The sequence below is a fragment of the Alligator mississippiensis genome, chromosome 4, assembly GCF_030867095.1.
Source record: "Alligator mississippiensis isolate rAllMis1 chromosome 4, rAllMis1, whole genome shotgun sequence".
Lineage (NCBI taxonomy): Eukaryota > Metazoa > Chordata > Crocodylia > Alligatoridae > Alligator > Alligator mississippiensis.
This window is the reverse complement of record NC_081827.1, coordinates 107904648-107919510: the sequence shown is the minus strand read 5'-3', so window position 1 is coordinate 107919510 and position 14863 is coordinate 107904648. Positions and strand designations below refer to the sequence as shown.

At 47.3% G+C, this 14863-nt stretch overlaps 1 protein-coding gene across 1 annotated transcript in view; it reads right to left on the bottom strand.

The window, feature by feature from the left end:
• Nucleotides 1-4075, bottom strand: part of LOC102565366 (protein mono-ADP-ribosyltransferase PARP12) — a 36954-nt gene extending 32879 nt beyond the window's left edge. Inside the window, exon 1 of the mRNA XM_059726449.1 lies at nt 3574-4075. Within this exon, the coding sequence (XP_059582432.1) occupies nt 3574-4034 (461 nt within the window). The 5' untranslated portion in view covers nt 4035-4075. The remainder of the gene's footprint in view (nt 1-3573) is intronic.
• Nucleotides 4076-14863: the final 10788 nt, after the last annotated feature.

Sequence of the window (14863 nt, the reverse complement as noted above, 5' to 3'; positions counted from 1 at the left end):
ACTACACCCCTTCCTCTGGTAGGCTACCTTTCACCTTCATCTTAACTAAAAATGCATGATCGGACATAAACCTGGCTGCTGGTTATTTATTTATGGATTCATTGTTGTAGCTTCTACATAAAAATGCTAATGTTAGATTGTCTGTATATACCACCTGTTCCCACTGCTTTAAAAATATATTACAGGAACAACACACACCATATTATGGCCACCATTCACAGTTAGTCTATAAATTGCACATTCACATGAAGCAGGCAGAAAGTGATCTGCTAAAGCCACAACCACCAGTGTAAATCAAACCATGTGAATAAACCAGTGAATGTGGTCAGAATTCAAACCAGTCTGCTAGCTGCTCAGAAAGAAAGTAGGGTGGACTGGGAAGGGAAATAACTGATATCAAGCAGGAAATGGTGAGTTGAGGCAAAAAATTAAGTTTGCTTAGAATCATAGGAAAGCAGAGCTGGAAGGCACCTCATGAAGTCATCTAGTCTAGCCCCCTGCTCAAGGCAAGATCATCACTGACTAAACCATCCCAGCCCAAGGTTGGTTCAACCTGCTCATGTGAAGTTCCAGGGATGAAGAGTCCACAACTTCTCTGGGTAGCTTGTCCCAATGTTCGGCCACCCTCAAAGTCTGCAGGTTGTTCCTCATATCCAACCTAAATTTCTTTTGGTGCACATGAGGCCACTGCTCCTAGTCCTGTCCCCTGTGGGGACAGCAAACAGGCTATCTTCATCCTCTTTATAAGGGCCCTTCTTCCTTAGATCCTCTTTAGAATCACTCTACTTCCTTAGATCTAATGGTATCTGATGAAGAGTCACCCAATCCAGCAAACTACCTTGTTGTAAGTGAAGCTTTTTATGAAATATTTATTTAGTATCCAGAAGTGTATTAGCAATCTACTGAAAATAAATGTTTATGTTTTTATCTGATAAGTTTTGATTACACAGAGCTCTCTTCAAAAATGGTGCAACACATTAATTTAATTAAGCATGTTCACTTCCTCTCAATAAATGCAGTTGCACAATTGCAATGCATTTCTCTCTCTTCTATGGTTTACACAATCATTGCAAAGCATGTGAGCTATTTTATCTTGCTCTGTACCTTTAGGACTATGTGGCCTACATAAATACATAATTCTGAGTATATCACACTCTATGGCTTAAATCACATCAAGCAGACATTTCATTTTTTTCCAGCTGGGGACAAAGCAGTGCTTATTCCAGGAGGAAACTATTAGAAGGGCTGTCCTGAGGGGTGCTGCAAGTCCAAAAAAGGCTGAGAACTGTTCTAGTACTACACTGAGCCCCTACGGGAAACCTTCACTCCAGGAAATGCCCTGAAAGCAAAAACTGGGAGTAGGAGATACAGTGAAAAGTTGGGCTGTAACTGTTGAAGCCAAGACAAAAACCAGCAAGCATCCCGTTTTCCAAATTCCTCTGCCCAAGGTTAGTGTAACAGATGCCTCTATAATACTATCAACATCAATAAAAGCCATTGTTCACTTTAAATGACAAAATGGACAGGAGAAAAATTGCAACTACCCTCATGCTGCACCCAGCAACCATCCCACCTGTAAAAAGTGGGCAACCTGACAGGTCTCCAACTTTCTGAAGCCCTCACATCTGAAAGTAAAGAACCTTATTCTCTACTCCAACTCTGCCCTCGGTTGTTAAAGGTCTCCCCCCACTTTATGGTACAGACTGTAGACATGTCCAGGTAGCCTTCCTCATATGACATGCCTTCTGAATCCCTTTGATGGAAGAGCTGAATTGCACTAGATGGAAACAGCGATAGGGCTGTGCGAAACAGCACCACTTCGTTTCGACTTCCATTTCACTGTTTCGAAGGAACACTGTTTTGTTTCGCTGTTTTGAAGCACTGTTCCATTTTGTTTCATCAAAACTGTTTTGCTGTTTTGACATTTCGTACATAGGCTATAATAGAGAATCACAAAAATGCCTGTAACTCTGTCATTTCTTTCCTGATTCAAATGAAAAGAGCATGGATGGCAGCCCCCTTATGAGGCCATGAAACCTGCCAAGTTTCAAGGAGACAGGTGCAGGAGTTTGAGGGAAACTGAACCTCAAACTGTTCAGAGAAAAACTCATGTCACTTGTAAGCATGAAGGCACAGAGAAACCTCAGTTCAAGCAATGCTTTTTGTGCTGTTTTTCCATCCCTCCAGAGCACTGGAATTGGAAGGGACCTCAGGGAAGAATTACAATCACTTGTCAGCTACACAGTCAATATTAGAGCAGTCCTTCCCCCCACTCTTCCCTTTCCCTCTCCTTAGTTTCTGTTAGGTGCAAGCAAGCCAAGCTTCAAGTGCCCTCAATTCTTTTTGAAGTTGTTTTGAAGCCTTTTGTTTCATTTCGATTTCGCTGTCTCAAGCTCAAAACCTGTTGAAACAGCTTCAAAACAAAACACCTGGCAAAATTTCACACAGCCCTAATAACCACTGAACCCCTGAGCAACGTGCTCACCTACCAAACAGCAACCCACGTCCCCTGCAACACATTACATATGTGACAACTGACTGGGAAATCACGCAATAAATTTAGACTGGCCACCCGTGCAAAGTAATGATCATGCCATTCACTGGCGAATAGTGCAATAAACTTAGCCAATGCATTGCACAATAAATCCAGACCGGTGCAAACTAATGACCACACCATTAGTCAGCAAAGTGCGCAATAAATTTAGGCTGGCCCCATCTGCAAAGTAACGATCACACCATTCACTGGTAAACTGCAAAAAATTTAGACCAGCCCAACCAGCTAAGTAATAATCACAACGTTTACTAGAGAGCTGCGCAATAAATTTAACGGGTGAATCACACAATAAATTTAGACCAACCCTGTATGTAAAGTCCCGATCACAACGTTCACAGATGACCCGTGCAATAAACTTGACTGGTGAACCACGCAATAAATTTGACTGGTGAACTGTGCAATAAATTTAGACCAGCCTCACTTACAAAGCAACGGTCACGACATTCACTGGCAAATCACACGCTAAATTTAGGTTGGCCCTGTGCAAAGTAATGATCGTGACATTCACTGGCGAATCACGCAACAGATTTAACTGTCCAATCCCGCAATAAATTTAAATCGGCTTCAAAGTAAGGATCTCCCCACACAAAGGGGTGCCCATTTCCTAAAGGAACCCTGCCACAAAGTCAGGGCTTGATAAGGTGCCCCGCCCGGCTCTACGGCTGCTATCCCCTGGGGCCCTTGCAGGAGGGCGGGAAGTACCCGTGCCTAGGGACAGTTGCTCTGGGGGGCATGGGGTGGGAGCAGAGGGGTCAGGGAGGCCTCCTAGGGAGGCAGGTCATGGCCAGCCCAGGATGTCCAGCAGCATGGGGCAAAGCCGAAGGGGGGGGGGGGGTCCTAGCCCACAGGGTGATGGGGCACTGGGGGGAAATGTCCTTGGCGGGGGGCACCACGGTCTCAGGGTACCTGGGGCTGGGGGTGCTCTGGGGTGCCCCCGAGTACCAGGGGCTTGGGGTGCCTGGGGGTATGCGGGGGCTGGGGGTGCCCAGGGGTTTGGGGGGCTGGGGCCGGGCGCTCACCCTGCGCGCTGGTTGCGGCAGCAGCCGTAGACAAAGAACTTGCAGAGGTGGAGGCGGCCGCAGGCGCCGGCGCAGCCCGCCAGGGGCTCGGGGCAGAGGCGCACGGCACTGGCGGCCACCACGACGACGACGGGGCCGGGGCCGGGGCCGGGGCCGGTCCGGCTGGCCAGCACGAACCTCCGCGCGTCCCGCAGCTCCCGCGCCAGCTCCTCGGGCGGCGCCGCCAGCCGCCGCTGCAGCTCGCCCTGCTCCAGGCAGCCTCCGGCCCGGCACAGCGCCTGCAGCGCCCGCGCCCCCAGCCCGGCCGGCGCCGGCGGCGGCAGCGCCATGGCCAGCGCGGCCGTGCCGGGCCAGTCCCGCGCAGGCGACTGCGGCTGCGGCGGGAAGCTGCGCTGCGGCCCGCGCCAGGGGCTCCGGCTGGCCCCCGCTCCCGCTCCCGCTCGGCCGCGACCCCGCCGCATCGCCCCGCGCCGCCGCCTCTCGCCGGTCCTGAGGCGGCGCCCAGCCCGGGGAAACGAAACCGAAAGGGCTGCGCGAGCCCGGCCCCGCGCTCTGTGCCTCCCCCCCGCCCGCCCGCCCGCTGCTGCTGCCGCCGCCGCCGGGGGGGGGATGGCGGGCTGTGCCCAGCCTCCGGCCAGACCCCGGCCCTGCAGCCAGGCACCAGGCAGGCTCCGGGCTGGTCCCCTGTCCCTGGTCCCTTCACGCCCCGGGCAACATCCACTGGCCCCGTGCGAGGTCCTGGGGTGCTTGTCCAGTGCACTCAGCTTGGTGTCGCCTCAGAAACCCTCGCTCCCGTCCCCGTTGTGTTTTTATTTGTCCCGAGGAATGGGCGCTAGGCCCCTAGTGGCCCCCATCGCCAAGGGGGCTTATAGCTTTACTTGGCTGGTCCCCATGGCATATCAAAGAGCCCGGCCCTGCCTATGCTGGCAGTACATCTCACCACGAAGGAGGCTCTGGCCGGGAGGAGCCTCCGAGGACTGCGGGGCCGTTCCTGTCCCTGGTCCATTCGCGTCTCCAGGCAGAGTTTTACTGGGCAGTGTCCACCGGCTCCTTGGACTCGTTGGAGGGCCAGTGGGGACTATCTGGTGCGCTCTGCTCTCCACCCCGGGCATGCACTGTTGCTGTACGCACGGTGGCAGCAGAGCAGACGGTGGGGGCACTGGGTGCAGTGCTGTGGCAGCGAGGCGTGGTGGTGGCGCTGTCACTGGCCACCACAAAATTAGTTTTGTGGGGGCTAAGCCCTGTTAGCCCCGACTTTCTGCCACCTATGCCAAATTCCCAGTATGTGTCAAGTAGGCCTGTCAGGTCCCAGCACTCTCCCCGCTGTCCTTAAGGCCATGTTCTCAACCTTTTAGACTGGAAAATCACCCTCCCCCGCAATAGACTTGAGGTTCGCCTAGGTGGACTAGACTTGAGGGGTCTCTCTTGGAAGAGGCCAGGGCTCAGCTTTCCTTTGCTTTCTGACTGCAGAAAAACACTATAGCAATTCTGCTGTTGCGAAGGACTCGGCCCACAGCAGGCCAGAAGGTTTGGCACCTAGGAATTCCTCTTGAAACTCCCTGGGTTTATCACAGGAGTCGTGTGTGCTTTGTAACATCGTGTGGCAACCCACACCACCCCTCGAAGGCTCTCAAGGCATCGCAAAGGGTCAGGGCACCCTGGTTGAGAACTGCTGCTGTTGTTATGTGCCCGCTCTGCCACTGCCTTGTATGACAATTTGTTGTTCCCCATGGTGGGGGGCCCCCAGTTGCAGGTGCCTTGCCTCGCTTTTCCTGAGGGGAGCCCAGCAAGTCCATTCCCTCCACCACTTCTTTTATATTGCACTGCCCTGCAGGCCCCTGCATTCTATGTTATGTTTTACGTCTACATGAGACACTATGTCACTGCAGTGATGAGCTACAGGGACGCAACATCAGCAGGCATGAACTGTGACTAGCTGAAGTCATTGCAGGACCACTGGTGAACCTCTTTGAGAATTTGTGGTGCTCAGGAGAGGTCTCAGAAGACTGGAAGAAGGCCAATGTTGTGCCCATCTTCAAGAAGGGGAAGAGAGAGGACCCAGGGAACCAGAGGCTGATCAGCCTGACCTTAATCCCAGGAAAAATCCTTGAAAAATTTCTCAAGGAGTCCATATGTGATAAACTAGTAGAAGGCAAAATTCTGAACAACAGCCAGCATGGTTTGTCATGGGTAGGTCATGTCTGACTAACCTCATTTCCTTCTATGACCAGGTTACTCACCACCTGGATAAGGGAGATGAGGTTGACGTAATTTACTTGGACTTTATGAAGACCTTTCACTTGGTGCCCCATGAGGCTCTCAAGGTAAAACTAGGGCAGGGGTAGACAACATTTTTTGGCCAGAGTGCTGAAAAAACCACAATGTCTACCTTGGAAGGTGCCAGAGTGCTGACATGCTGGAGCCTGGAGCAGCTGTTTGCAGCTTCCCGACTACAGTCAGCCAACGGAGCCTGATGTGCTTACAGCAGGGCTTGCAGCCTCCCAGCTGGGAGCAGCCTGGGCTCCATGGCTGGCAGCAGCTGCTTAGAGCCCAGGCTGGTGGTGGTGTGCCAAGCAAAATGGCCTTGCGTAGCATGCTTGGCACGTGTGCCAGAGGTTGCTGACCCCTGAACTAGGGAATTATGGGCTCAACAATTCAACAGTTAGACGGATGGGATACTGGCTGTGAGGTCGGACCCAGAGAGTACTAATAGATGGATCTGTGTTGACCTGGCGGAAGGTAGCCAGTGGGGTCCCCCAGAGGTTGGTACTTGGAACAGTGCTTTTTAACACCTTTATCAATGATCTGGATGTGAGGGTGAAAAGCACTGGCAAAGTTCACCAATGACATTAAGCTCTGGGGATGTGCAGCCATGCATCAGGGTAGGCTGATGATCTAGGCGAAACCAAACAGATCAGTGAGATGGGTAGCCAGAACCAGATGCTGTTCAACACTGAGAAGTGGAAAGTGCTCCATCTGGAGAGGAAAAGTCCACAACAAACTTACAGGCTCAGTGGTGCTACACCAGCTAGCTTAACGTCCAAAAGGGACCTGGGAGTCATAATTGACCATAAAATGAATATGTGCCACCAGCGTGATGCCACAGTTAGCAGAGTGAACAATACGCTGGCATGCATCAACCGATGCATCTCAAGCAAAACTAGGGGAGTTATTCTCCCGCTCTCCTTGGAATTGGTGAGGCCACAGTTGGAGTACTGCATCTAGTTCTGGGTGCCATGTTTCAAGAAGGATGTGGAGAAGCTTAAGAGAGTCCAGAGCAGAGCCACTCATATGATTATAGGCCTGAAGAGCAAGCCATACAAGGAAAGGCTGACAGGTATGGGACCATTCAGCCTACAAAAGATGACTTCAGGGGGATTTGGTGGCAGCTTCCAAATATATCAGGGGAGAGCATCAGGGGCTAGGCAAACAACTATTCACCAAAGCGCACCAGGGGAAAACCAGGAGCAATGTTCATAAACACCTAGAAGAAGGCTTCATGCTAGATATAAGGAAAAACCTCTTCATGGTTCATGTAACCAGACTTTGGAATAGATTCCCAGTGGTGGTGGTACAGGCATCTACCCTGGAGATCTTCAAAAGGAGACTGGACACACATCTTGCTGGGGTTATTTAACCCCAGCAGTCTGTCCAGAGCAAGGGGGGCTGGACCCAATTATCTCACAAGGTCCCTTCCAGCCCTAAGCTTCTGTGAATCTGTGATACCGGCACTACTGTGCAGTAGCTCGCTGCTACTGCACAGTAGAGTCAGAAATGACCCATGCGGCACTGGGACTGCATGGTACTGGCGGTTACTGCGCAGTCATTTCATACTTGCTAAAGTCTGTGAAGTTGTGTTGAGCTGCATAGTTGCTGCTGTGTGTTGAATTTTTGGTCCCTGTGAGACTGGCTAGATCACTCCAGGGCCAGACTATTATTGCAGTCAGATGCAGTGTCTGGACCATATTTGTGACTCCCTGTGGTGAGGGAGTGAGTGACCAGCTCAGTAAAGCCTCCCAGTAGCTGAGGCCACCTGTCTCACCAGTCAGTTTGACTATTAGACTTCAGACATCATGCCCTCCCTTACCACAAGGAGTCAAAATACGGTCCAGACACTGCATCTGACTGCAATACTGGTTTGGCCCTGGAGTGATCTAGCCACTCTCACAGAGACCAACAATTCAACACACAGCAGCAACTATACTCCACAGCTCAACACAGCTTCACAGACTTAGAACATAGAGCTCAGGCATACAGGCACGCACCTCTCACCACTCTCATTCACCCTCTTCACATGGATCCAAGTGCACATACATGCACTAAAAGTCACAGAGACTCACACAGAGAGACAGAGACACTACATACCCCCAGATCCTTCGGCTGTGTTATTTTATATCAGTGGGAGCTTGGTAACTCACCCCCTCATCATCCTCCAATCAAGTCAAGTCAAGTCAGTCCCAAGGCTGCTACAACTGTTTAGCTGCCTTAGATGTTGTAACAACCCTCCTCCACTCTGCCTGTGTTTGGCTAGCTTTGTGCACCCTATCAGTTGAAGCCCTGTTCAGTCCTTAATATTGGTTCCCCAGCTTTTCTTGGGTCTATATCTTTTTCTCTTTCCCTCCACAGCATCCTGCATTCTGGTGTTGGCAAGAGTGTCTGGTCTTCTTGCGATGTGTCCAAACCTCTCCAGCTTTGTTTGTTGCACAAGCTCCAACAACAGTTCATAGGTTCCAATTTCTTGATTGATTTGTTGCTTGACAGACTTGTTGGTCCAATGCTCAGTGTATACTCCAATCATGTTTGCATCCTCCAATCATGTAGTGAATATTCCTGGCCCCTTGGTGATAGAACCTGCCACTCATCCAAACTACTACAATCTTTCACTCAACAGCACTTATTTCTCACTTTTACCTCAAGCCTGTGGCCTCAAATACCTGCCAATCACACTACCTTTCTTGCTAAAGCTCAAACATCAACTACACATGCTCACTCATAGAAAAGTAGGCTAGAAGTTAGAATTTCACCCCTTCCAGGCTTTTCTTAACCAAGCCTCAACTGCTCATGCCTGACAATTCATTTGCTGGAATAGCAGGACAGAGCAAAAACCTGGGGTCTACACCCCTTTTCTTCTACCAAGATCTGCCATGGCATCTGTTTTGCAGGCTCCCTCTCTGCCTGGCCTCTTAGGACCTCTTGCTTCCTGTGTTCACTCTCAGCCAGTGAGAACAAGAAAGTGATGGCAGAAGAAGCTAGACAAACAGCTGGGGCCCAAAGATTTGTCATAACACCCAAGTACCCATGTCCAATTCCTAGGCATCCTCAAACCCAGCCTGGCACCATACCACCTCACACCCTCTTCACCAATCCCACTGGGCAGGCGCCCCACTCCCTAGCTCTTTTCCCATCCAGCTCACTCAGTTACATCACCAACACGTTTAGTTATCCTGCCAACTACCAAAAGCATTTCCTTTCCAAGCGAGTGTGAAGTGTATGTTCACTAGGGGTGTGCAAAGTGGGCCCTATTCGATTCGGACTCGGCCTGAATCAGGGACAGTTATTCGATTTGTTGATTCGGATCACTGTCCCTGATTCAATTTGGGCAAATCCAATTCTGAAGATTTTATGCTGATTCAGAGAATCAGTGATTCGGAGATAGACACAGCTTAAAAAGTTTTTTCTACATACCTTGAGGTAGCAAGCGCAGCTCATGATCGCTGTGATGCTGGGGCCCTTGGAGCATCCCACAGGAGTGTTGGGGGGCCCTCCATATGTACTTCTGGTCCACTTCCAATTCTGCTGGGGAGTGTGCTGGGGGTCTCCCCGTGCCTCCCCAACCTGGTGATCAGCTGTGGGGGGACCCCAGGTGCCCCCACCCCAGATCCAGAAGGCACCAGTCACCGAGCCAGGGAGGCATGTGGGGGCCTCCCCAGCATGCTCTCTGGCAGACCCAGAGGTGGATCAGAAGTGCTTCTGGTCCACTTCCAGGTCTGCTGCTGAGCATGCTGGGGAGCCCCCCACACTCCTGTGGGGCACTCCATGCACCCCAGCATTCATGAGCCCCTGCTACCTAGAGGTACGTAGAAAAAATATTTAAAGCTGTGTCTATGTCCAAATCTCCGAATCTTTCTGAATCTCTCTGAATCGATTTGGAGGGTTCCGATTCGATTTGGGTAGATTAAAGGGTCCTTTGATTCGATTCGGATTCAGAGATTTGGCCACTGAATCGAATCAGGGACCGAAGCTTCACACAGCCCTAATGTCCACCACTGTGCCTTACTCTGATAAGTTATCGGCATAGATTCCCATAATGAATCTACCTTAGATATCTACTTTAGAGCATTTCTGATGTATTAAAGGAGGGATATCAAACTCATCTGGCCTGTGCCACGGGGCTGGTCCACAGACTGGCTGAACAGTGCAGAGCCAGTCCTTTGGGCCACACTGGGCCCAAAGAACCCCCAGCATGTTAGATCCAGTGCAGTCTGTCCATCTTTGCTAGTCTAGGATAATACCAGATGTGACACCTATGCAGAGCCAGTCTGAGACCCAAGCCACATATGGTGTTTGCTCCAGCTGGTCCAGGACCTTTGCTACACATGGCATCAGCCCCAGACCTGCTGGGGTGGATGCTACATGCAGCATAGGTCCTGGACTAGCCAGAGTGAGCACCACATATGACTGGCTGGACACCACATGGTCTGTGTCTCAGGCCCTATATGTGGGCCCTGTCCAGTGCATGCTGTATGAAGCATGTGGCTCAATTCTGAGACCCAGGGACATCACCAGGATCCAGACAATGGGACTTCAAGGGCTGGATATGGCCCACAAGCCATGTCTTGGACATTCTTGTATTAAAGCTCTCCAGTCAACACAGTGTGAGGTTCCCTAATCTCAAATCCCTTAACTCATTGGGCTAGTGGGGATTTAGTAGCAGATTGATATCAACTGCACCAAACTGCTAAAACTTTTGACGTCATTCCTCAGCAAGCACAGCATAAAAAGAAACCGACATTGAAACTGAGTTATCTTACCACAGCTAGTGGTTCCTGGAGTATATTGGTTGAGGGAAGTTCGTCCTGCTGCTGCCGGTGCTGTCCCTACTCTCTGACTACATGGAGGTTTTCCCAATGCTCAAGAGCAAAACTATCAGCCTGGCAACATTCACAAGCACAGAAAATTCAATTAAAAGACAAATCAACACAGACAAAGATCAACGTAAAGAAGGTTGCCAGTTTGCAAAATGGCCTTTTCCCCTTCCCTCATACACATGCCAAAAGTCATTGCTTGTTCCTATTATAATAGAAGTAGTCACACAAGTTTAAACATGTTCCTCAGGAAGAAAAAAATAAAAGTACCTCTTCAATTTGACATAACTTCCCCAAGTATGAATTACATATAATCAACAACATTATATTTTCTTCTCTTTAGAAGTACTTGGTGCTAATAGGAAAAATGTCTTTATTCATAACAATCCAATGTCTCCAGTGTAAGAATTGCTTATGTGCTAGTCGAAGAGGACAAAAAGCAACTAATGCCTTCTTCACCTACAACATACCGAAGATAAAGGTAAGGATACTTACTTATTTTATTAAAGATCACTGTAACATAATTCCATCTGATCTATTATGCCTAGGCCAAATTACCACGTTGGGTGCTGAGCCTACAATAGGCTCTGCACAAAAAGCCCGCGTGGATTTCTGCACAGCTGCAGGGGTCAGCCCACATTTTGTTTATAACAGGAGCTGGGCTTTAGTGATAGCAATTTCAATGAATGACTCTGCCAACATCTTATTTAAGGACTGAAATGTTGCACCATGAAAATGATATACTTTATGCTATCTTCAAGTCTGAATGACTAGCTTGGTAATCATACATTCCCAATAAGGTTATGGATAATTACAACTGTATGTTCCTTATTGCTTGAACAGCAATTGCAGAAGAAACAGTTGTGTGTTATATTTTTAATCAATTATGTTTGTTCAGTGAATTTGAGTCTCTGAAGCCCCCCAGCTCCACTATAATAGAATGAAAGTGACTGCATTTCCCTTCCTTTTTTAAGCTCTTCCATGAGATAGGGAGTTTTCCTAGACAGGACATTTATAATTAATAGACATAGAATTAATTCTCCCCAATATGGATACTGGGAGTTTTTCAAAGGTTTTAAAAATTATTTTAGGGAAGAAAAGTGGCAGAACAGCATAGATTCTAAGTATAAACTATGAGTTTAAATATTTTAGAGTAGGACAATTAGCTTTGATCTAATCTAACTTCATGGGCCACTGTCTAGTTTAGAAGGTGAAAGAATACACTACATGGATCTGTAAGCTCATTTGAGCATCTTTCAACATCTGAGTTCATTGAAAATTCAAGAATATTTTTTTAACATACCTGGAGATATCTCCAAAGCAGAATCTTTGAAAATGTTTTCCCAGGGAATGGCTGACTGGGCTAACCGAATGGTTATCCAGATGGCTATGTTAAATTCAGGTTAACCTTGTTTTCAGCTGTACCAACTGACTGGTTTTGTAAACTCTTTTCTTCATATATTATTTGTGGAAAGGCACTATGTCAGGGGTGTCAAACTCATCTGGTGCCACAGGGGTCATGCTGCATGGGGTGGCCACTCCACCACTCCAGCGCCATGCTACACGTGGAGGCTTCTCTGAGATGAACCACTGGATCTGGCATGGAGCCAACATGCTGGATTGGGCACCACATGTGGCACATCCCCTGAATGGCTGGAGCAGGTGTCATGTATAGATTGCAGGACCATCCAGCACATCCTGCATGCTGCCTATGGGTCAACTCCAAGACCCGCAGGTAGTACTGTGGGCCAAATGATAGGGCTCTGTGGGCTGGATTCAGCCCATGGGCCATGTCTTTGACACTCCTGCACTATGTGATACACCTCCACATACAAAGTAGTCATCTACCATTTTTAAAGATTTTCATAGTGACTCACTATACATTGTTTACAACAAAAGCCAAGACCATTAGAACAGAGCCAAGACCAGGAACTTGAGATTTGATGCAATACATGAGAGGAACCAGGCTGTGGAGCTGTTGGCTTTCCCTAGGGATTTTGCAACCGCTTATAGAAACTGTAATAGCTAGTGGTATATCTACTACACTAGCCAGAGCTACATCTTCAGATATCAGAACTTTTCAGCATAAAATTAGATAGAAGATATGCCTCCAAGTTTTTTGGAAAATTGCCTACTTTGTAATAATGTCTATATATGAAAACACTATATGTAAGAAAATAGTCAGCCTTTGCTGTTTGCACTGATAGAGGAACAGCTGACAATTGGGCTTGCTTCTAATTCTGAAATATTTTAATCTTTAAATCAATCCTAACAGATTAAATAATTACACTAGTAAGAAGTGTACATCAATAAAATTCTACTCCGATTTTACTGAATTTTTAGTTCCTTTGCAGATGTAAATAATTATACATGGTGCAAAGCAGGAAAGATTCAGACCTTTCCTTTTCCTGCTACTTAGCCTTGCACCTCCCTCCCTCAAACTGAAGGCCTCCTTCCAGAGATACCTGAGCCCAGGCCCTTCTCTTTCAGTTCACCTACAGTCCTCTCATGACCTTTCTTTCCACTGCAGATCACTCTTCAGCTTGCTGCACTTGTATTGTATGCCTTGTAAGCGTGTCAGCCTTCATGTCTCTCCTATGGCATCATCCAGAATCTATAGGCAGTTTTACCACTGACCTCCATGGGCTTTGGAGTAGGATCCTGATGTCTACTGGAAATATCTAATATATCTGTTCCCCAAATCCTGAATACAAGGTATTCAGAAATCATACCTCATACAATGAATGAGCAATTCAAAGCCATATCTGCTGTGTCATTGAGAAGGCAAGCAGATATGTCCCAGAAACTTTACATTAACTCTGTTAACACAATAGGCTAGTGGCTACAGTGATCCTGAAAGGAGCAGAGAATGCTTTTTCCAGGGTTTTGAGTCACTTACAAAGAATGTGGATAGTCAAGTATTACTATCTACAGCTACTCAATTTTTTTCTTGACAAAACCATTTTATTACAGTTCAGGCAAGTTTGTTTTTACAAACCTTTTGAGCATACCTGAACCAAGAAGGGCTTCCTACCTGAATCCTGTAGGGAAGGAGAACATGATTTTGGAGGAACTACACACTGCACACAAACCAAGATCCAGCCATCTCAGCTGAGTTTCTTTTACTCTTGTTTTCCTTTGTTCAAAATCAAAACTAAGTGAATTCTGGAAACAGGGAAGCAAAAGCAAAAAAAAATTAATAAATAATAACCCAACTGCAAACTGAAACACCAAAGTTTTGAATAGTTCTGCTGACTCAAAACAGTTCCAGTGAGTCCAGCCTTGTTTGCAACCAGTGGATGCCTGCATATCTATTGACACTGAACATATTTTTAATGCCTTTGCTAAACCTGCCACTTTCCAATGGAATCAGTCTCTCTGTTGGTAGCACAAAAGAAATGATTCCATTTTCTTTAACATATGAATTTTCAGATAATTATTTTTTCCATATGAGACATATCTGCTTTACACACCTTTAAATGGGCCATTCAATGCAAAATATGCAAACAGCTAATATTTGAGTTGTTTAGTTTTACTGAGCCTTAAGATAAAAAATTGCATGTTGCCAAGTGTCAGAACATAATACTTGAAATGAGTCAATTTTTGTTTTATTTCACTGCTAACAGTTAAGAAGTTGGCCAGATAACATATTTTGTTTAACATAGGATAAAATGAATTATCATCTGAATAGTATTTGTCTCAAACTTCTCCACTGAGTGTGGGAACAGGTGTATTTATGAGAAGGGGAAGACCAAACCTGCTATTCTTATTAGTAAGTTATTGTGTTTGGAGATGTCAGTTCCATAAAACCATGCTTTTTTATTTTTATGTTAATTACGATCTCTGTCATATGTACAATAGCCATGGTAATTAGGGATCAGCAAACTGGCTTGATAAGAAATCCACTGCTACCCATTCCCAAGGCTACAGCTCATGTGAGACTAAAGCCCAAACAGTTTTTCTCAAAATAAAGTAAGGCAATTTATGTTTATGGTATATTTAATGGTTCTTTACCTCAGATGAACTGGAAAAGAATGAATGGATTAAGGAAATGAAAGAGCAGGATGCTTTGGTCACCCCTAAAACAGCAAAGAGTGCCGAGAACACCAGGCAAAACTGAAGAACTAAAGCTACATCTTTCTGAAAAAAATAAATTTGGTGTTTTGTTCTTTAGCCACAGGAGTCAAGTGATTCTTGATATCAGT